The sequence below is a fragment of the Grus americana genome, chromosome 1 (genome assembly GCF_028858705.1).
Source record: "Grus americana isolate bGruAme1 chromosome 1, bGruAme1.mat, whole genome shotgun sequence".
Lineage (NCBI taxonomy): Eukaryota > Metazoa > Chordata > Aves > Gruiformes > Gruidae > Grus > Grus americana.
In genome coordinates, this window is record NC_072852.1 from 80790703 (window position 1) to 80813743 (window position 23041).

General features: G+C 43.9%; 2 protein-coding genes across 21 annotated transcripts in view; one reads left to right on the forward strand and one right to left on the reverse strand.

Annotated features, from left to right (window-relative positions):
• The window catches only part of BORCS5 (BLOC-1 related complex subunit 5), a 74085-nt gene extending 69800 nt beyond the window's left edge, over positions 1–4285 (forward strand). Inside the window, exon 4 of the mRNA XM_054822817.1 lies at positions 851–4285. Within this exon, the coding sequence (XP_054678792.1) occupies positions 851–1081 (231 nt within the window). The 3' untranslated portion in view covers positions 1082–4285. The remainder of the gene's footprint in view (positions 1–850) is intronic.
• A 4025-nt stretch (positions 4286–8310) lies between these two features.
• DUSP16 (dual specificity phosphatase 16) overlaps positions 8311–23041 on the reverse strand; it is a 72462-nt gene continuing 57731 nt past the window's right edge. For all 20 annotated transcript variants that reach the window (XM_054822672.1, XM_054822682.1, XM_054822762.1 and 17 more), the window contains 3 exons: positions 16940–17099; positions 16118–16241; positions 8311–12569 (listed from right to left, as the gene is read on the reverse strand). In XM_054822672.1, the coding sequence (XP_054678647.1) occupies positions 11393–12569; positions 16118–16241; positions 16940–17099 (1461 nt within the window). In that variant the 3' untranslated portion in view covers positions 8311–11392. The remainder of the gene's footprint in view (positions 12570–16117; positions 16242–16939; positions 17100–23041) is intronic.

Below are 23041 nucleotides of genomic sequence, written 5' to 3' on the forward strand. Positions count from 1 at the left end.
ATGGTACATCTTACAACGTGTAAAACAGCTCAAACCATTCGACTCGGCTCATGTGCGTACGGTACTAGCAGCTATTGGCTGAATCCCACCTGGAGTTTGCAGGTCTGGCTGAAGAGAAAGTTGGTCTGCGAATTATAAAGGCTACCTTCGTCACTCAATGGCAGGAATAACGCTGCAGTTCCTGTCATTGTCATCACACTCGAGCCGTGTTTGGGTACTTACCGTGTTTAATTGCATGGCTGATTTACTTAATGTCTCTCCTGGGGTCACTCATAACACGTTTATTTTTAGGATTCGGGGAAATTAGGGACACTAGCAATCCATTGAGGTTCTCTCTCAAGGCAGGAGTTTTCCAGACGATGATGGTAATAACAGCTGTGGCTTAGTCGCAGAGTAACCTGGCTAAGCTGATGAAATTAGCGTTGGCAAGTACGGTAGAGCTTATACGCTTGCAAATGAACAATCTCCACTGAAAATATACTGCAGGTGTAGGTGGAGGCCATGAGTTCCCTGGGTTTGGATAACTTGGAGGATATGTGTATGGTTTATTGGGAAATCCCTGGCAGTGCCCGTTGACTTACAACCCTGTAAAGAATTTTCTGATCAAATTCTCAGTGTTTGGGTGTAGCACTGAGATGGTTGTATGTCCTCCCTGGTATGGAGGTATGAGTCATCTCATTTCACAGTAAACTGGTCATGTACCTACAGAGGGGCTCCTTTGTTCCTGGCTGGTATCTCCAGTGGGGCATCTTACATGCTTCTCGGTTGCTTTTAGGAAAGACAGTGTGCTGAAAGGCCTGTGGTAGCAGTTGGCCTAATGCGCCTCGCTCTGCTTGTTGTTTTTAAACAGATGGACCTCTCTGTGGAAACTCTTTATAGCTTCATGCAGGAGCGCCAGAAGAAGTATGCCAAGTATGCGGAGCAGATCCAGAAGGTCAATGAGATGTCTGCCATCCTCCGCCGTATACAGATGGGCATTGACCAGACGATCCCTCTGATGGAGCGGCTGAACAGCATGCTGCCGGAGAGTGAGAGGCTGGAGCCCTTCAGCATGAAACCTGACCGGGAGCTAAAGTCATAGCTGACCCGGCAGGCTCCCCCTCCTCACCTTCCACACTCCAGCGTTCAGCACAGACGCGCTTCCAACGGGCTGGGCTGGCAGATGTTTGAAGCGGACAGCAGCGCTGCTTGACTCTCTGCCAGGGCATCGGAGGAAGAGCAGCGTCAGCTGCCAGAACTGCACAGCCAGGAATCCAGGAGCTCCCTGGTCCCGTCATCTGGAGAAGATTTACCGTTCTTTCATCTCCCTCCTCTTGCCCTCCTGTCTCCTTTACCACTACCACCGCCTGTGCCGAGACATTTGTTTCCTTGCTGTGACTAGATTGGGGTTTACAGAGGAGGAGTTTTCTTTGATCAGATTTTTTTTTTAAACTAGAAAAATTCAAAGGGATGCAGGGTGTGACAAACCCTCTAACGTAGTTTTTGTGCCACTGGGGTTTAGATGATTAGATGGCTGGCAGGTATTTCTGAGAACCCCTGGCCTTGGAAATATGTGTGTTTTATAGGTGAAAGTGCGGGAGCCAGGAACTGGCTTATTAAAATCTGCCTATTATCATAATTAACATGGTTTGCATGGCAGGGTGTTGGCATGTCCTCCTTGAGGCTCCTGTTTTTATGGGCTCACTAATTTATGAGACTGTAAAGGAATAACTGTTCCAGATATGTATGTCTGTTAACGTTAAGCAAGCCTTAGTGTTCCTCTCCCCCTTGCCCTTGCAATGTCCCTGTGCCCCAGCTGGTGGCATTTCATGTCCCTCACCTTGCACAGTGATTCTGGCCGGCACTGGCACTGACCTGCTCACTTTGCATCCCAAAGTTGGACATGAGGTGTCTATTTTTTTTTTTAATGTTTATCGGGACACTCCAGTTATGTTGGTGCTGTCTTTTTCTACCAGAGGGATGCAGATGTTTCTTTGCCTTCAAGCGTATGGAGTTAGAGGTGGGGGAGATGCGAGAAATCCTTTAGGTTTTCCTCTTGGCCTAGCTGCTGTCATGCCAAGAGCTTGCCCGAGCGCAGTGTTTAATGACTGAAACCACACGGCCCTTTGGGACTGCGCTCGGGGAACTGCTCCAAAGGCAACAGGATGTTCTTGCCTTCTCCCAAGCCGAGGGCCCTGCTCGAAGGCAGGCAGCGTGTCCATGCCACCCGGGCACTGGGCTGGCCTGTAGGAGATGGGTTGGTTGCCAAGTCTGCTGCTGGTCTGCTGGCTGCAGGCGATTTGCAGCACCTCCCCGAGCTTTGGTTTCTCCCTGTATAAAATGTGGGGATATTTTACACGCTGCTGTAAAAATATTTATGGATCTAGAAATAGGGTTTAACAGCCTGTGTTGCCATTGCACGGCAGCTCTTGTCCGCAGCAGAAAGAGCATGAAACCAGAAGTGAGGAGCCCTTGGTTTGCTGGGTCAAGGGTAGGTTTCTGTTTATTACATCAGTTCTAGGATGCTGTTGCTGGCGAGGAGGCTGAATTGTGTCCATGAACCCCAAAGGTTGTTGTCTGTCAGGAGTACAATTCCAGTGGTGAGGACAGCCCTCTTTGAGAAAGTCAGTGTGATAACCCATCTTCCCGTACAGCACAAGGCTAGGTGACTTGCTTCAATACCTCTTAGTACTCAAGAGTACTTAATCAGCAAAAGATTGTCTCCGAGCATTTGGGAATAAGAGCGCGGTATATTTTTGATGATATTAGTTACTGCCTGGTGGCAGGAAGCAACATGCCGTTCTCTTGTTGCATTCCCAAAGGCCATGTAGCCTAGAGTGAATTTTTGTGATGCAGACTGCAGCCAACTTAGATGCTTATCTGAACGATAGCGGTGACTGGACCCAGGGCCTGCTGAATGCTGTCTGAAAGCAGAGTCCCGTAGAAATGAAACCACCTGGAATGATGCCATGGGAAGAGCAATTGACCGCTTGAGAGATGGCAAGGAACTCCGCAGATTTTTCTAGTAATGGCAGCAGAGTGTTATGTGGTTGTATATACATAGGTGTATACCATACATTGTACAGGATATAACAGGCTTCCATCCTTGCTCATGCATCCTGCGGTATTATGCACTTGGTTTGTTAAAAGCTTACACGAGACTTAACAACCCATGAAAACCTGCTTGTCATGGCCATGCCCGTGAGAGTCCTCATTGTCCATCACGGAATATGTCTCTGCCTCCTGCCATCAGACACACCAGAATATTCAGACGCTTTAAATAGCAGCTGCAGGCATTTTTGTCCTCCTCATCCAGATGATGCCGTCTGGAAGTTTAAAATGTGCAACATTCAGCCGTCTGCCAGACGGGATCATGAATGTCCCACACCCAGGCGTGCTGGAAGCCTATACTGGTGGGAAGATCCTGATATTGGATCTCGAGGCAGGGTCTAAGCTGCAGATGCTCTCTCCTGTAAAGCTTCTAGACATTTGGCCTCATGCTATTAAGTATCAGATCAAAGCATTGCTCCTTGCGGTGCTAATGAGGGCAAACGAATAGTATTCCTGTCTGAAAGCTGCAGGAGCAAGGGCTGCAAATCAGTTCCTTCCTTATTTGCTGTAAAACACCTAGACATTGGGCTGATAATGGGAGAAAATGCTTGTTCCTGTGAACACTGGCCTTTAAGCTTGTGGATGTGCCGCTGGGCCTCCCAGCTGGAGCTTTCTGACCAGCAAGGGTAGCTTGTGAAAAACTTAATAGCTTTACTAGAAGGAAATTGGAGCTGAAATGGGAAGGCTGACCTCTTCGAAGGCATGCAGGCCACTACCTTCATTGCACGCAGGATAAGGTCTTGTATGGGTACTGAAGATACCGTGCACCCTCTAACTGTTCTCAAACGATGGTTTACAGTTTTATTTAAAACATTTTCACTGGCTTCATTAACTGTAAGTCTTTGGATCTCTTGCTGAGGGGAAGGCATTTCCTGCCACATATTCTTGAGCTGCTGTTTGCTGCTTGGCTGCTCCTCGTTCGCTTTGCTTTGCACACTGCTCTCGGTTTCATCTTGGATTGCAGGTGATGTCCAAGGTGAGACTGTTGCTTTAGTCCCTTTCACGCTGTTTAGCCGGAGATTTGAGATGTGACTGGAATTACCTTTCTGCTTACGAATTTCCTTTTCCAAGCCAAATGCTGTCGAAGGCGGCCTCAGGTATCTCTTATGAATGTACCAGCCATTACTTCTACTGCAAAGGGGGTAGCATGTTAGTGCTATGAACAGAAAATAATCTGGTGTGCTCCACTGAAAAACGGTTTTTCCTTTTTTTTTTTTTGCTTTCTGAGGTGATAGAAAGCTGGTGCGTGGTCTGGGGGGCAGGCTAAGCTACTTGATACACAGTCTTCTGAAAAGCTGGAGAGCTGGGTGAGTCTCTGGATCTGTGGTTCCCCACTGGCCTGAGCTACTCTGGTTTTTCCTCTGACTGTTATTGCGACCCCTGCTTTGTGCTGCCGCTGGTGCTTGTTGCATCCTGCACAAAAGAGGTTTGCTTTGTTGTTTCCGTTTTTTGCAGTTTAATGCATTGACAGGGTGCTAAAGTGCCGACCTATCTGCAGGGCAATTTCTGTGAAGATCCAGTGAAGGGGACAGAAAAGAGTTTTTGGGTTTTTTTAAATATATGTATTTTAAATTAAATATATTTAAATATATGTAAATATTTAAAGTGTATTTTCCCCTCCTCTAAGCTTTTACACAGAAAGAGTAGAAATATGCATTTTCACAGGCCCAATCATTGCATAAGCCAGCCTGTCTTTTTCAGAGTGTGTGCCACTGGTTTCCTGAGGTACTATTGTAATATCCCTCCCATTCCCGAGCTGCCAGAGTGTATTTTGATTACGCCTTGTGGCCAAGCGCTCCTTGGTTTACGGGTGGTTATCCTGTTTGCAGACTTGCTCTGCTTTCAGCTGCCTACGTGTCCCACAGCTCCAGCATTAAAACGTTTGGTACCGCTCTTTTTCCAAGTGTGTTGTTTCTCCGATTGCCTTGCATATTCTTCATTTACAGCACAGCACTTCTCGCCGTGACGTCTATGGACGGTATGCACGCTTTGGAGGTTGTCTCTTGGTTTTACTGCTTTGTACACAGAGCCTACCTTGGTGCTGTGGAGACGGCCGATTTCGGCTGCTCTGGGCCAGCTTCTCCCCTGGGACTGTAAGGAAATGTCCTGGAATGAAAATAAATGTTGGGTTTTTTGGATGCTGTCCCAATTCGGGTTGGCAAGGATGTCCAGTTTAAATAAATGATGTTTGCAGCGATGCTTGTGACTCGCCAGCAGTGGTGTGGGGCCATAGTTCAGCTGGCTGCCTACCTTTTCTGTGCTGGTAGCCTCCTGGAGGTGAACAGTAGTCTTGGGTACGCTCAGCATACCTACAGCATTACAGAGCTAAGGCGTGGGGGGGAAAAGGAGCATTCAAAGGGCAATTCTTAATGTCAGCTGCCTAAAATAACCCTTTTATCTTTTGAAAAGCTTTGTATTTTAACAGATCTCATGGGGAAGCTGTGGAGGTAATGAAATATGATGGCCTACCATAAGACTGTAACACGACCACAGAAATAACTGAGAATGGCTGTAGATTTTGTCAATACCTTGCTGGGGGTGTTACCGGTGTAGCAGTCAAATGAAGCATTTGATTTTGTTCTCTTAATTCTGATGCAGGCCAAACTTCTTAGAAACAGAGCAATACTGGAGGCTCAGTGCAGTGTCGCAGGGGCTGTTAAAGACCAAGCAACCAGCTTTCAGCAAGTCGATAGCAAAATTTTGGGTTTTAAAAAAGCATGGAGCAGCCGCTGTAAGAGCGGATCGCTGCTTACTGAGGGAAGCCCAGCTTTGAGAATGTCCTGTGATGGAGCTGTTTCCTGCAGGAAACAGGTTATTCTAATAAACTTAGAAATTGTTTGGAGGAGAACTAATTGAACGTACCTGCAGCACTAGGTTGTTCTGGCACTGGGAAAGCAAAGCGGTGATGGACTCTCACCTACTGCATAGGGGGTGCTGAACAAAGAGAGAGGCAAATGGATAGGATTTGGGGGTTTTTGTTGTTTTTAACGTGATCCGATGCCCCAGCCCCATCGCTGCCTGTAGTGTATCACACTTTGGATTCGTACAGCAGTGGTGCTTGGTGAGGGTCCCTGTGCACAGCAGCTGAGATTCACACCTCAATGCAAGCATTGCCTTCCAGCTGGGCAGTTCCCTAGAAGTCTCTTTTAGAGCATTTTATATGCTAGGAAAGCAGCCCCTTCCCAGAGGGTTGAGTGTTGCAGGCTAGAAATAGCTCCCTTTCCTTTTCTATTCATAGTGGCTCTCATCAATATTCTCGAAGTGCAGAATAGCCAAAGGCTTCACTGCAGAAACACTTCAGTTTGCCTCAGAGCAACCCTTTGGGCCCAAGGGCCAAGAAGTTCTCTGCAGGCCTGGTTCAAAGGGAAGGGCCAGTTGCCAGGCTAAGCTGATGTTATGAACACTCGAATTCCCAGTTGTGGTTTTGGGTGTATAGTGTAAATAGTGGTATTGTATTATCATGCTCTGATGTCTAAAAGTACGAGATTAACTCTACTTTTATCTCAGAAACTTCAAGAACAAATAGAGGCTAGCTAGGTGTTTAGTCAGGGTATGGTTGGCTAATTAAAATGCCTAGGTAGGGGAGTTTGGCTGAATCTCAGTAATTTCAGATTTAAAAAGCAGCAGCAACAGCTTTATTAGAACTCCAGTGCTGTCCCCAGGAGAAGCACCAGGCCACTGTTCTGTGCTTCTGAAACCACCACTTTCAGGTAGACATCAATTTAAAACTTGTGCTGTGCGTCAAGGTGTAACAAGCAGCTAGTCGATGAACATTACAGTTAGTACAAGCAGGAGCTCGTGTAATTACCACCATTTTACTCTCTTTCTTTCCCCTGGCTCCCAGCCCCCTCAAAAGCAGGGCTACCTGATCCATGCTGGGGGAAAGTTTGCCCTGTTTTCAGTCTGCTTCACTCTAGGAATGTAACTGTGACAGTTACATCAAGAGCCTAGTGACCTCAGGAAGGGGTCAGTGCCAGTCAATGAAATGAAAATTAAATGTTGATGACATGTGTGAGACACTTTTCAGTTGCCTCTCAGGTTTTGACTGGAGCTGAACTGTCTCTTTACAGAGCTGTCTACTGGCAGGGGCAACAGTGGAGGGACAGAGGAACATGAGCAGAGCAAAGCAGGCAAGAGGAGGAGTGGTGAAAGCTAAAGTGCATGCTTCAAACAACAGAACCTGAGGGAACAAACAGCTAGTCTGACCTACTTGGGATCAGAAGTGGACTTTGGAGTAAAGTGAGGGAAGTTAGAGCAGGTAAATGTTAGAATTGCCAAGTCAATCTGTTTTGTAGGCTAACAAGCTGATGCCATTTAGGTCTAGTATTTTGCATGGTTCTTGTTTTACCGTGCAACAGATGAAAGCTTTCTATGTGAGAGCTGGTACAGCATGTTTGTACATAGGAAGCACAGAAACTCATGGCGGTTCTTACTTGAACTCTGGCTGATGGAACATGGACTCTTCTAGAGAAGACAGAGATTCTGCACTTCCCTTTCTGGGGTTATGCTCTGAAGTTATCTTTTTTTTAAAAAAAAAAAAAAGCTTCTGTTACTACACCTGAGTGTGAAGATGCTGTTACACAAACTCATAGATTTTGCCATCTAAGGATGTAACTGTAGCAGCCAAAACTACTGCAGGATTGAATTTTAATATATGCTACGTTTGTATAAGCTATTCTCTGAAGGAGCAGTGAGGGGCATTACCCCTCCCTCAGCAATCAGAAGTTGCTCTGAAGGCTTCAGGTCTGGCAGAATCAGTCAAAACAAGTATTTCTATAAGTAATTGAATTCTTCTTCAAATAAGAAGTATGGGAAGCAAGAAAAAACCCCATGCGGTTCATCCTAGGTAACTTAATTTTAAATACTTGTTTCACCGAGGCTAGCACTGCTGCCGTGGGAACAGTTTACTCACAGCAGTATCACACATCGTAAGATGTTAATGGAGAGAAGTGCCATTCCTGCTGTTCAAGGGAGCAGGAGAGGTGGGGTAAACAGGAACAGGTAAGAGGCTGAAACTGTTTGTTACCAGTGCTGTAAAAATCACTACTGCTTGTGATGAGTGGTCCAAAGCTACCCAGTCATTAACAGGCGCGCATCCGCAGAGAAGGACATGTATGATAAGGGCGAGCCCCCTGCTAGCACTGGGTGCTGGGGAGCAGGTTGTACTGCGGGCAGGTGACGCATACTCCACAGCCAGAGGCGCACAGGCTCCTTCCTCAGCTGTTCTATATAAACAGGTACCATTTCTGATTTTATTTCATCATAACATACAGGTAATGCTCATGACACAACAAGATGAGAAACTCGCATCTCTCTGAACCATTTAAACAGCTTGCCATACACCAAGAACACTATATTCATATTGAACATGTACACATTTCCCCCCCTTGCATCCTCCACTTCGCTTTCCAAACTTCTGCAAACCATTTCCAGCATTGTTCAGGTACAGGACACTAGTTCAGACAGGAGACAGGGCACCACCCTGCACAGGACATGGGGTTAAGGCTTCCTCCTACAGGAACCCGTCCCCTAAAAATACTGAGCCTACAGCTTTGATTCATTCAGTGACTACTGCGTATTGGAAATCACGAGGAGCCAGAAGACCAGATTTCAGTTCCTCAGAAGGTGATTAACCAAACAAAACCCGAACGTACATCTTTGTATGTACAGAGAGAAGGGGAGAATGCACATGTGAAGGAGCACAAAAGACGGGAAGATTCTCTTTCTGCCTCTCGGGATTGATTTGTGTTAACTCCATTGATTTAAATCAGTTAAAGACAGGGGCTTTTACAGAAATCTGGCTAAGAGGAGCACTGCTAAATGGTTTACATACGTATATATACACACAGAGTGTGTATATATGCTGAAAATAGTTGTAATGTAATCCCTTTCACTTGATACGTAAACAGAGACAAGTGGCAGTATGTTTAATGAATAGCCAAGACCTGACATGCTTTCCAGTGTGGTGTCAACCTGTCCCCTGCCTGTACTACCCCTTCTTCCAGCAACTCCTATGCATGGCACAAACTGAACCTCTGGGTTCAGTTACTCCTGGTGCTGCCTCTCCCTCTGTGTCTTTTGCACTTTTTAGGATCAAGTTAATCAATGCTGTAGCTTTCAGTGCTATTTTCAACAGTCTGCTGTAGGAAATTAAAGTCACATCCTAGCCACAAAACAAAACAATGACAAAATCTTCTCCACTTTTCAATATAGTAAAACCTGAGATTTGAGTCACAAACTAGCTAAACTTACAGTTAAAAAAAACCCAACACAACAAAAACCCAAAAAACCCCAAACAAAACAACCCAAGCTGCTGACTTGAATTAGGGCTTCAGTTTGCTGCTGACAAATTTTCTTTTTTTAAAGCCGTGGGCCAGGGTTAAGTATTTGTTACACGTGATTTACAATTTTCCGCTGCCTACACTGAAATGGGACCAAACGCATGTGGCTGGGGAAGATGGAGCCAACATGTGTGCAGCTCCCATGGGAGCAAAAGGATGAAGCTTTAGGCCGTGCCTCCCTGTACCCCCCTCGCTGACTGCAAACCTCTCGTGGCAATGCAGGCGCACGCAAGGATTTGGGCAGTGGCAGCCAAGGTACTGCGCGAATGGCAAGCTGGAGGGGAAGCAGCTGGTTTGCTGTCAAAAACACCGTGAGAAGAAGGGCTGTGTCTGATCTCCCATGAAACACCCTGCTGGCAGCAGGGAAGGGACAACCTTCTTGAGCTGGTGCATCCGCTGGGGCGGTGCGGGTGGGGGCGCAGCACAGGCCAGCAGCAGCACAGCTACCAGCATCTGCAGCTGCATCGTGCCTCGACACACTGGGAAACTAAGCCCCTATGCTGGGACCACGGACGACGGCCACGATCAAGTTCCTTTAGCGCTGCGAGTGCGGGACGTGAGCAGGCTTCCCAGGAAAGCTGTCTCTTCTCAAACCCCCTTTCTATCACACCGCACTATGAGATGGGACACTGGAGGTCCCCTTTTGTATTCCTTGGGCAGCAGACACACCTCTCTCTTTCAGATGAGGTCAGCAAACCACATGAGCAGCTTCTACCTTTGAAGCTCCATGGTTTGAGGATGTTGGGATGGAAAAAAAAAAAACCCAACCGCTTGAACTGCCCCCACCCCACACGTGACCAGAACCACATATGAAGAACAGTTCCTTAATGGTACTGCTCAGTTAAGAACAAAAGCCCATCCCAACTCATTTTTAGCTTTAAAACAAACAAACAAAAAAACCCCTTCAAGAACCATCTACTGATTTGTCAGTTGGCAAGAAAAGGATGTTGCGGTATTGTACCAGCCACTTCTCTTGCACCTAACCCTAAGTATTAACCACTCCATTACCGCTTAGAAGCCAAAGCAGCTACCCCTCTCCCAGAAGCCAGCTTAATATCAACAATACAAATACTGCTTATTTTATGTTTCAAAAGACTGGGGGGGGGGGGAGTATGGTTCATTTGTCTTTTTTTAAGAATTGCTGCTGAGCCAACTGAAACACTTGTGCGTAGACAGCTTTAAAAAAAAAAAAATCAAATGTGGCTAGTTGTTACTTGTTCACATTGCTTATGAACTGACTACCAGCATCTGGCAGCCATAAAGCCCTAGTTTATTTTTTTATATTTTTGAGGTACTGGGTTTTGTTTTTTTTTTTTCTCTGAAGCAGCTCTCTAGCGAATCACCTAAAGCCTATCCATTAGAACAATAGTTACACCAATATATACATTTGTCTGAACTGTGTGTTCAGACCAGCCTTACTGTAACCAGTCCCTACGTCCTTTGGAATCGCTCCCGGTCTCCTTTCTTATGGGAAAAAGGTCTCCCTCCAGAGGTTGGCTCAGTGTCAGGGCTAAGGTGCACTGGTGAAGATGTGGGGCAGGAAGAGGGGAGAACAAAACTAGGTTTGATGGGTAGGAGCATGTTTCAGTGGAACCAAAGGGTTTGATACCAAGAGAGCTTCCTTTTTAAAAACCAGTGAAAGGATGTGCAATCCATTGTGCATAATTGCTTCCTCTGTCAGGGAAAGATCTGTGAAATGTTCTGCCCTTCTCCAGGAAAGGGGAGGAGAAAAACCCAGCGGTGCACTCGGTCTCCTCAGGCAGATGCTCACTTGTCATTTCTTTGCCGTACTAATCTAGTTACCGCGTTCACACTGAAGGCTCACATTTCTTCCCTCCCTCCCCCCCCCCCATCTTTTTGCATGAAGTCTGTTCTTTTCAGATTTACAGGGACCTCTCAAATGCTGGGGGAGCGGCTTGGAGGGGGAAGCAACTCCCGTAGTCACACAAGCCTGCTGCCCCTCAAGACACTTCAATGATTTCCATGCTGCCTGAAAAACTCGACTGACTGCCTACTTTCCCCAGTTCTTCTCTGGATCTGTTGTCTGACATGATGCTCTCCCCAAACTCCATCTGGCAGCTTCTGCGCTTGAACTGCTTTTCAAAAGAGCTTTCCTCGTGCCAGCTCCGCCTGGAGTCACCTCGATCACCCTGCTTTGGCCTCCTGCGTACAGCACATGCCTGGTCACAGCCCGTGGGCAGCTGACTACAGCTGTAGGTAGAGTAAGCAGCGCTGTTCCCATAGATGGCGGAGGCAGAGTAGAAATGCGAGGAGTCGGTTGCAAAATACCAGCTGTTGGTAAGGGACGTAGCCGATGTCTGAGGAGCCAAGATGTCCGAGTGCCAGCCTTTGAGGCCCAGCCCAGCAGCAGACTTTGCCAAATGCTGCTGGCTGGTGGAAAGACCAAACAAGAAGTTCGTTCGGTAGTTGTCTTCCATGCTCCCGCTCCGGTGGAGGGGGTACAGGAGTGACCGCTGAGTGGTGGCACTGCCACCGGCTCTCCCCAGGTGTTGCCGTTTGCTCTGGCTGTCCAGCTGCCGGGTGTTCTGGGGTTTGTTGGGAGGGTTCGCTTCCTCCTTGTCAGGGCTGGTTTCTGGGGTCTGCTCTGAGACCTCCTGGACAGGGGAGAACTGACACAACTTGCTGCTGCCCTCTAAAGCAGTCGTGTGTTTGTAGTATTCCAGGGTGTCTTCAGAGGAGGTAAAGCCCTGAACCGATGTAGTCACGCAGTTGCTACTTGCCGCGTAGGATACAGATTTGATATCCAAAGAAAAGGAGCGCTTCAGCCGGTTGCTGTCCTCCACCTTATCCAGGGAGACATGCAGTCCGTTCATGCCCTGTACCAGCGGGCCGTCTTCTAGAGGGGACAAGTGCCCACGTGGTGCGCTGCCACACTCCATCGGCTTCTGTTCCACCATCTCAGAGGTAGCCGTGATGCAGAGCTGGTTAGCGGAGAGGCTGCTCTGCCCACCTTCCGGGACCAGCACGTGCTCGCTGCTTTTTTCCAAATGCAGAAGTTTCAGCTTACTAATATGTCCAGGCTGACCGCTCTGGTTCTTGATCTTTTTCTCAAAATCCAAAAGCTGGCCCAGGAAGTTGAAGTTGGGAGAAATGGTTGGCCTTTTTTCTTTCACAAATCTGGAAAGATGGGACAAACAAAACAAGACTTAATTCAAGGACCTGCTGCTCAGACCTGAAAAAACCCTACAGTGATTGTTGTGAATGCTACCAGCCTATTCTTAACTGATCGGGATGCCTGGACTGAGGTTCAATCAAGCACAGGTAACTTAACGATGGAGTTAAAGGCAGCTTTTAAGCAAGATAATGCTGGATGCTCTCAATTCTCTCTATAGCTTAAAAGGTGGCTAAAACAAAAAAAAAGGGAAAAGCAAGCATTCTTTTTACCTCTTTATGATGTCCGCAACAAGGTCTGAGTGAATCATTTTCCTTATTTTACTTTACCAGTGGGATCTCTGCTATCTCTGACTGGGTTTAAGAGCTCCTCAAGTTCCGCGTGAACAGCATCAGAGCTCCAGCCAAGGGAGCTTGGCTCTACAGAAAGTGGACTGCCTTCCTCATCGTTCACAGGGAAGAAGTCCCATGGTTTTTTCACCTACCTCTCTCTCATGCTGCTGTTATTGCAGTGAGCACTTCCTACCCTGTTCATCTTTGTCAGGCAAGACAAAGAGCTCAGATATATGCTGACCTTCTACAGCAAATGCCAGTGATTTCTACCATACACTGGTATTGACCGCTGATATGATAATGAAAAAGAAAACCAGAAGGCGCAAATGCAGCATTAAAACAAAAAGGTTCTCTCAAGGTCTGTGGGTATTCAGCAGTAAAGGGCAACAGTATCACCAAATCACTGGAAGAGTTAATCTATTTTCGAGTCCTGCAGGAAGCAGCCTGGCTTGCATACGCGTGCCCATCTAAGCACGCACTTACATACTCGGTTGAATATGCCCAACGTACAACGCATACTTAGAATGTTTTCCTGAACCAGGGCTCCAAAGGTATGAAAGACTTAAGTATTAGAAGTCATGTCATATACTTCAAAGTTAAATACAAAAGCAATACTTCCCACCTGACACAGCTAAATAAGTACTCTGCTTTTTACAGGCTGTAAAACAGAAAGCTACCCAAATCCTTCCTCCTTTTTTTTTTTTTAAATTTAAAAAAGCTTTCCTGAAACAATGAAGGTACCAGATGACAAGGGAATTAACAAGGGAAGAAACCTTGAAGAGCTAAATCTAGTACAAACACACGTAGAATGTATCACTGGGAAAATTAAATATTATTAAAAACAAAATCTCTCTGGGGGTGTGTGCAGTCATTAAAAACAGCATGATAAAAATTCAAAGGTGTGTACTTGGGCACGTATGTACACACTAGCACAAATGCAAGGAAGCACATGAAAAAGACCAAACAAACCTGGCATTTTTTAATTATTTTTTTTTAAGTTGCCAAACAATAGTAGGAATAGTTGAGCTGACATGATGACCTGGAAGATCAGATTGTGCGAAGTCATAGTGGAAACTTCCACCATGAAGTGCCAACACTGGCAAATGGAGTAAACTAGTAAGTCTCTTCAGAAGAGATTCTTTAGCTCGATCTCCGAGCACTGACTTTAGGGGCTTTTATTCCAGTGCAAGCAATTCACTCACAAGAATTTCTACAGCCTTCATTCATTCTTTTCCAGTTGGAGCTACCTGTACATGTTACTGGATTTGTTATTTAAAGCAAGATCCTCCTGGTCAACACTGCAATTTCTGGCCTGTGTTCTGGTACCCTCTCCCTTCCCCTTTCTCCTTGTGTCACCCCAAAATACTGGGCAGTCCTAAATTTAAAACTAGCTTTTTAATAAATGAAAAGGGTTCAAGAAAATCTGCTGGATCCTCCAACAAGTTTTAAGGCTTTGCAAATTTTTCATTTCAAAATGCATACTCTTTTTTCCAATTGGAAAACTTGCATAACATTTAATTTTGATGTTTGTTTCCCTTGTATCATCCATTATACGAAAGATTACAAATGTTTATTTCCTCAGATCTTTCACTTCAAGTAATGGTGCCACCTTTTTATTTTTGTAATAGTGTTAGACAAACATTTTATCTACTGACTTTCATTAAGTCAGAGAAAAGTATTTTTCTTTCCAGCTTTGCCAACAAGAGGTCCCAAAACAATGAGTGGAACGTGCTGCAGATTGTTCTCACTAAGCCCTATCAAAGGAAATACAGCAAAATAGAACCTAAATTTCCCAGTAGTTGTTCAGTGTTAACAGTGCAAGAAAAAAAAAAAAAAGGCCTAGGATGAATAATCCTTCACACTTGATTGACACTTCTGGTTAAGAAACAAACTAGAATTTAATGCAGAGATTTCATGGAGGAATTCAGAAGCAGCACTTTAGAAATTCCCTGAAGCATGCACATTTTAGAAGTGTTTACTACTCTACAGCTTAACCTCCAGACCACCGCAGCCTGAGACCAGGCAGGTTTTTTTCAGTGACTCAAGCTCATACCTTGCGCAGTATCCATCCACGTCCACTAATTCATCCCTATTATCTATACCTGTGTAACTGAGTTTTCACCTACACCTCTTAACCAAACCTGCTTCATCATACATATTGAAATTACTGCAAAACACCAAACTAGTAAGAAGCCATGGAAAATTTCTAAAGGCAATGGGAGATGGTTGCACTTTTTTCACTGCACACATAATTATGTTCATCAGCTTAAAGAAAATGCCCCAATGGAAATCACACTCCACAAGGGAACATCAAATGCTCATGAGACATGGTGGTAGCAAATGCTCTAGTGATTTGGAAGGTACTCCTCTCTCCACCTGCTCCAGCGCAATTGTTCAAATTGCTTCTGCATCATGCATGCTATAGTGATGCATCAGCTGTGCCAACTAGCAGATAAAGCCCATCAGAAAGAAAACCATCATTTTCTGTACAACACAACAAAGCAGGTTGTTAAATGAAATAGAGCAGTCATGGTAAACTGCAGCCATGCCACCTAGAATCTGGTAAAGTGTTCACAATCCAAGTATAAAAACATGGGCTTTGAAAGGTAAAAAAACAGGGGTGGGTGCAGAGGGGGGTCTCACAAAAATTCCCTGATGCCACAAAAAGCCAACACTTCAAAATACTTTCCGGTTGAGTTTAATAGCAACAAAGAAGCTTTCTTAATTCCTAGACATTTCACCTGCAGGCAGGTTCTTTGAGAGCACTACCAGATACCAAACTGAAGTCAACAGCTCCAGCCTAGCGTTTGTCACAAGCATGATTATAAATATCCTCAGTTCTCTTTCTTTAATCCTACGCATTCCATTCTCTCTCTGACTTACAAGATACTGTTCTATGCATGCTATAGCTGTGTGTGAAATTGTGTGTCCATACACACACAATTAATAAGAAGTTTAAATGTATTTGCCTAATTGGAGCCAAGAACAACATCAGCATTTTGCAGGTGGGGAATTAGTACAAGGTATGTGATGTCTACACACCACCACTAATTTGTTTATGGAGGAAGCCTACATTTAAAACAAGAGTGTGCAGAGGCCAGCGAACTACCAGGTAAAATAACACATCTGCTTCCACCCTTGGCCATACAACCTTTTGTTCTTCATCTTAAAAACAAACCAACAGGCACAAGAATTAATACGGAGGGAAATTTTCTCCTTACCTGTAAGCTTCGTCTAAGGACATATCCATTCTCTTCATGATATATGCAATAGCGATTGTGGCAGAGCGAGATATTCCAGCTAAACAGTGCACTAACACATGGCCATTTGATGCTTTTGCTTTTTCTGCATAGCAAAGAAATTGACAAGTGTCACACTCAGCAGCATTACACCACGATGAAAAGTTTGCAAAGAAAGCAATGTTATTTCAAATTGTTCAAACCTTCCAAATTAACTGCTAATTGCAAAACTCATGGAAGCTTTAAACAAAAATCACTTATTTTCTGTAGCACTGTATAGCATTGAGTCTAGAAAAAGCATGTGACTACGCACAGGAAACATACTGCAGTTACAGCATACCGCATTTTAACGTGCACATAAACAACCCTATTTAGATGTCTGGGAAAGGTGATTGTTTCTAATTTTATATGCAAGTAAAAAAGCAAGCATTCATGATGGAACCATTTGGCCAGTTCAAATTTGGCTAGCTCACTTCTCAAAGCTAAAGACAGGATCCGTATGTCCAATTTTCTAATTTGCTCTCTGCAGACATATATCAGGCATCTACCAGGTGGCCAGAAAGCAGAGCTTGCACTCTTAAAAAGTGTCTTTGTTCCGTAAGTGCTGGAACACGCAGTGGCAGAGTCTCCCTCTGTTATTTTGCTTCTGCGCTTATAAAGCGATGGTGATCATGTACGTAGATCCTTAGGGTATTTTCATACCACCCAGAAAGCATTCAGGTCTTCTCCAGCCAAGACAGCAAGGCAGACACACAAAGGAATCCAGAAACTGTTTTAAAGAGAGAATTTAAATTTTCTTCTCACCTATAAAATCAACTGATTTATCCAACCAAGGCAAAATTTTCTCACAAAAGCTGTCGTTCACAGGCACTCTCAGGAAATGGGATTCTGGAATAAAATCAGGCTTTGGACAAGTATTGCTGGCGTTCAGTACGTAGCCAATATCATTCTGCTGCATCAGCTCCTAGAAAAGACAGAAAGATTAAGCCTAGAGAAGTCAAATGGTACCTTTGGCACATTACAAAGCTAAAAACCAAACTGAAATTCGTGTTGGAATTGCTGTAGCTGTATTAGAGACATTCTTTTGTGAAAAAGAACTCCTCAGCTTTTAATTCTTCACACAACTTTTCATGGGACCTCCAGTGTGTCCAAATAACATATGGACTGCAAATCCCATAAAATCAGAGTTACCATAGAACAGAAACAATGGTAGAATACCTTCTGCTACTATGAAGCATCACTTCCAAGAGAGTAAATTTTTTGCTACTTTGGTTTAAATTCTCACCATGCAAACTGACAACATAACCAAACACTTCCCACATGTAGTTTGCTGACACGAATATGTGTTTTCTGGATCACAGATCTCAGACTAAGGTTGTCCCATCACATATATTGGTGAGAAGTACGAAATGAAACAGACGCCTCCTGCAGTCACCTCTTAAAGTGTCCAGGACTTCCTTGTTTCTAAGGCAACATGCAAAACTCACTCAAAACCTTGAAAGAAAGAGCTGAGTAAGAGCTGAAGACCTTGAATTAGACCATTTTCACCCAGCACTAAGTGCAGTTTTATAGGAGTTCCACTTTGTGGTTTACAATTTAGTTGCTCGTGTTTCAGTTTTCAGTCTTTAGTCCTCTTGCATCTCAGAGATTGTCACAGGAACAAGCAAAGAGAACATGTAAGAGTCAGTTGGGCTTTTTAAATACATCAATTTTCATCACTGAAAATAAAATAATAATAATAATAATAGACACCTCTTTTCTGCACTCTTCGTATTTAGATTTGTGCAAAGTAGTATCTGATGCATTAGGTACCTCAGCGCCAAAACATGTGAAACAAGTACTAGAAAACTAGAGATGGCTCTACCAAAACCATCTAGTCACCTGCAAGATAAGCATCTTGACACAGAAAAGCGATTAAGCAGGTTGGAGTAATACTGATCAAACAACTTTTCTGCTTCAGATATGATTTCGCAGTAAGTGACACGCAATACTATGCTTGGACAGTAGTTACACTGAATACAAACAGTGGGGAGCTTTTGGCCAGATTTCTATGGAAACTAATGTTTGAAACTAAGCTGAAACATTAAAAAAGCCAAAAAAATCTGATTTTAATCCTTTTGCTTTTGTAGAAATTATATAAAAAGGAAAAGTTACATCAACCCATGGGAGCAGTAGCAAGAATGGATTCTTACTCTGCAGATTTCAACCACAGGTGTACCAGTATGAAAATACAGTCAGGAAGCCAAATGGTGACTTCTTCCCCACGTGTATTTTTTCTGCAAGCATAAAGATGTTTTAGTGAAGAAAAACAGGGACACGGCTATTTAGCTGAAGAGCCAGAACTCTGTCTTGTTCAAATCAGAGTAGTTTAAATAACATCTGATATTTAGTGTACAGGTACACCACATGTACATAACAGCATGCGTGTAGAAAGGATGAATTGATGCATGCATAAATTAAATGTTCACTGAGAACAAAGGACTGCAGGGGAGAAGGGAATCTACCTCAGTCATTTACAGAGGGAAGTGTATAGAACTGCTACAGGCTGCATTTTAAACAGGGAATTCACATGAATCTCTGCTAGCAAGCTGGATTTTGTTGTCTGGAGCAAAATGAGCAGCTCCTCCAAACTTTTGTCCAAAGTCCCTCTCATCAGCACATTCAGAGGTGCCTGAAGGTGCGGGCACCTTAAAGTAATGAACGTACATTATATCATAAACATACCCATCCAAAGGGAACAGGAGATGAGCAGTTACTCACAAAGCAAATGATCAGAAATATAATTTGTAGCAATGGTCGAAAGAAAAAAGGGGGCGCGGGGGCCCTGAGTGTGTCAAAATAAGTTCTCAGCCTACTGCTTCTTACCCTGCTAGTTTCCTAGGACTCGCTCCCAGAAAAGCTCAGCTTCTCACCAGTGACAACAAATTCCATGGATTTCCCCCTCTCCTGTCCTTCACACCTCCCCAACTCAACCAGCAAGTTCCCTTCAGCCCCGCATGCCTTTCACAGCCAACTCCGTCGTACCTTCCTTTGCTATATTTAGCTCTCGCACACCAATAGACCTAAGAGTTCAAAAGCAGGAGCACTGTAAGGAAGTAGGGGAATATTTGGAATTATCCAGAGAGGGAAGGCATTGGGAAGTGGGTTCTTGGCACGGGGGACTAGCTACTGCTAGACCTGCGGTATCTTATGTGTGCAAGGGAGACCCCCGATCCCCAGCATCTCTGCCACACTGTCTGGGCTACACAGCTTTCCCCTTCTAGGATCCCAAACTCTTCAACATCAACATCTATAAAACAAATACCTGCTCTAGATCATGACATTGAAATACCACCCCAAACCACCTCACCTACTGCTTGAAGGTGAGTAAGGAACAACTGGAATAGCAGGTACAAAAAGTACATGCAGGGTCATGAACATTACCATGTATAAAGGAGGAAGGCGATGAAGGCATCGCTAACAAATGGACTGCCATAATGTATGTTTGTTCAGAATATAGCTGAGGGAAGGCTGATGAATTTAGAAGAATAGAAAACCTTATTACTTCTTTTAAAGCATAAGTGCTGGTAGGCCGCGCAGTCCAACCATCACGATTCCACAGTTATGCAAGGTTTTTGATGTGGAATTGATTATTCAAATGGGAACGAGAAGGCTGCAGACGCCAAGTCTGAAACCTCCGAGCCAAAAAACCACCCAAAAATGTGTTAGTGCTTGTCTTTGAGACTAAGGCTAAAGAAAGAAGTTATGCTTCCTTCTGTTCTAAAGTATCAATCATTCCCTGTGCAACACGCTCCAACGTAATAACCATAACAGTGCCTTCATTGTAAGGCACCCAAGAGGAAAAAGTGAATTACGATGGGAGGAAGATCCAGAAATCCTAATACTAACAACTTTGTGAAAAGAAGGTAAATGCTCTTTTGTCAGCTTATTTACATTTTATTACTTGTTTAATCTGAAAATTAATGGCACCCTAAAATACTATTTAGTTCCAGGGAATAAAATCCAGGTCTGGAAGAAAAGAAAGAGAATAGTTATGTAAGCAGCAAAGCAGAAAGTTTTACAGTTTAAATACTGGTACAAAACATGAGATGTAAGTAGGAGGCTCGCTCAGGCCCATAACCACAACACAGGGGTTTGGTTTTTTTTCCTGTTGTCTAACTTCCAGATAGGACACTGACACTGTGAGAATTCAGGTTAGAATTAGTTTGTCTTTCACAAACAGCAACACAGACCTGTAAAAGTACCCTCTTGCAATCTCATGCTGAGACCCAGAAAGTGAAATCAACTTTTCTGTTAGAATTTTTATGAAGAACTTTTTAGTGTTTCAACACTGCAAAAAAATATTATGAACATTTTCAGAATTAAGCATTTAGAAAGAAATCTGTAAAGCAAAAATACAAAGAAACTCCTAAAACTTTTCTGAAGTAATCATTAATTTTGCTAAAGGACATGAACCAAGCATTTGTGTTTGCGTATCTTTCATAAATAAAGCATTATCAGCAGAGGTATTAATGGCAAATAGCGTTAGTAATCTTAAAAGGTCATGAATACAGACTGTCCTGCAACAAGCATTTCCCTACCCACGCACTCAGAGATAAGCTTATAAAGATCCTGAAAAGATAAGCTCATCTTGAAAAAACATGCTGAAAATTCACATCCTTAAATCACCAGGTTCAACAGTAGTGCAGACTAAGAGTTCTTTTTGCAGGTATTTTTGAGACATTTAAAGTTCTGAGAAAACAGTATGTCTGGTCAATGGAAGGAATCATTGGAACTCACAGATAGCATTTAAAGGCAAAAATAAGGTCAACATATACATCTTAATAGTTTTAGGAATCTCACTAGAATTTTTCAGAAAATTATTTTAAAAAACTCTGGACTTAAATAAAACACCCCAAACAACTAAACAACTATTCTAATCTTAACAGAAGGTTGACTTCTTGTCCCCAGTAGCCAACAAACCAGCAAGGCCATTCAACCAGAGCATGCAAATGTACCCACTTACCTCCTGGACTGTCCTAACAGAGATAGAACTTTGCTACTTATCCCTGTTTTTTGTTTCTCACCCTCTCTTTTTGAATGTTGTTTCCCAGCTCTCTTACCATGTATTGGTATTTCTGGGCACTCATTGTAGTAAGAGACATCCTCCTTGCTCTCCCCCAATACCCCTGTGTAGGATTCAGGCTTCCCCAGAAGCACAAGCGAGGAGCAGAGCTCTGCCCATCGTGTTTCTAGCAGGCTGATCTGTAGCTAAAGCTAACTTCAAGTTGAATCAAGAAACTGATTAAGCCCAGGAAACTGGGAATTGCTGATAGCTGGGAAAACATTTAGTGGATTCTAAAAGACAAAACCCCTAATTTGTTCCTGCAGCTTCTTTTGGTTGATAAAGGTACCAATATTAAAGATGGAAGCCATTTCAGATTTTCCACAGGAACTCACTCAAACTGAAGAGGTAAAATAAGCTACCAACACACTACGATCTACTTCGGTGCAGGAAACTGACATGCTCAGAATAAAGCGTTGCCTGCCACTTCTTCAAATTAAGAGGACAAAGGTAGAAGCAACAAGCAGATGTGAAATCTTAAGACGTGGTTTTGTCCCTAAACGGGTAAGAACCTAAGAGGTACATTCCTTAGTCATCTATGGAAGAGCTTCCAAGAGATTGACTGTCAAGGATAACACCACCAGGCAATAAGAACTTACTGAACCTTCTGTAGATTGTATGCTGTCATTTTTGTGGTTCTCCCTGTAAAAATGGGAAACACAGCAATCCTTGATCATAACTCCCCAGAATATATGAGGAAGTACAAATCTGACCAACTCTTGGGGGCCCTGCATTAATTCTAAAGTACCTGCAGCTGCAGCACTTCCTGATATCTGATGGACACATGCTGAAATAATATCAAGATTGTAGATTAACAGGCAAGAGAGCCACTACCAGGTCTAAACTCTTCCTGTAGACAGCTCTGCCACACTCGAGGTCACCAGCAGTGGTTGCAGTTTTGGCCTCCTCCAGCCCTATAATGATATTCCTGACCGCTGCTACCACTTGGATTCCTTTCCTGGTGGGGCACACGCACTGTGCCTAACGCCTATTCATAGGCACCAATTTACTGCAAGGAAAGGAAGGGCACAGCCTCTTTCATCCCTCTGGGATTATTCACCACTGAAGAGCCACAGCACTGGGGTTCTAATCACATCCCAAACCAAGCAGCACATCCCTGGCCCTGGAGGAGAATGGGTTGTCCCCTCACCTCCACTGTGACCTAGGATAGCACTTGCCATTCACACATGGAAACAAACAGCATAAAAGCATCTTTCTAATACTCTACCATTTAAAGCAAGGAACTTTTTATATTTTTTTAATTACTTAGTTCCTGCTGTCTTTTGTCTGGGGACCACAAATTACTTTTGTGGTAGGAAAAGCAATAAGCTGCTTTGACATCCATCATAAGTGAATCAAGTTTGAATTGCTGACTTGCTACCTGGCAGTAAAGACACAGAAGGTTTTAAAGGACAAAGTAAGAACAATGACTGCTGACTATCCTTCATACAAAAGATTTTTCTGCGTGCTCTGTTAGAGCACAATTACTTTCTACGTGATTGTTTGTGCGTCAAAGATCCCTTTAAAACAACTGTAAAAATAGGCTATTAATGGCCAGGCTGGGATGGAGTACAAGTGGAAAAAACAGCAAAAATTATGATAATGGTCAAAGTATATTAATTTGATCCAATTACAGGACTATTGGGCTAGTTCCTGTCTTAAGCTTTATACATGGATTAAAAAACCATGCACATAAGCCTTGCACATAATTAAGGCAGTATGTTAGGGTGAAGCGCTCCTCCCCTCTCCCCCATCCATGTATCTGATGCCAGCATATGAAGGCTGTTGGAGATTCAACTAAT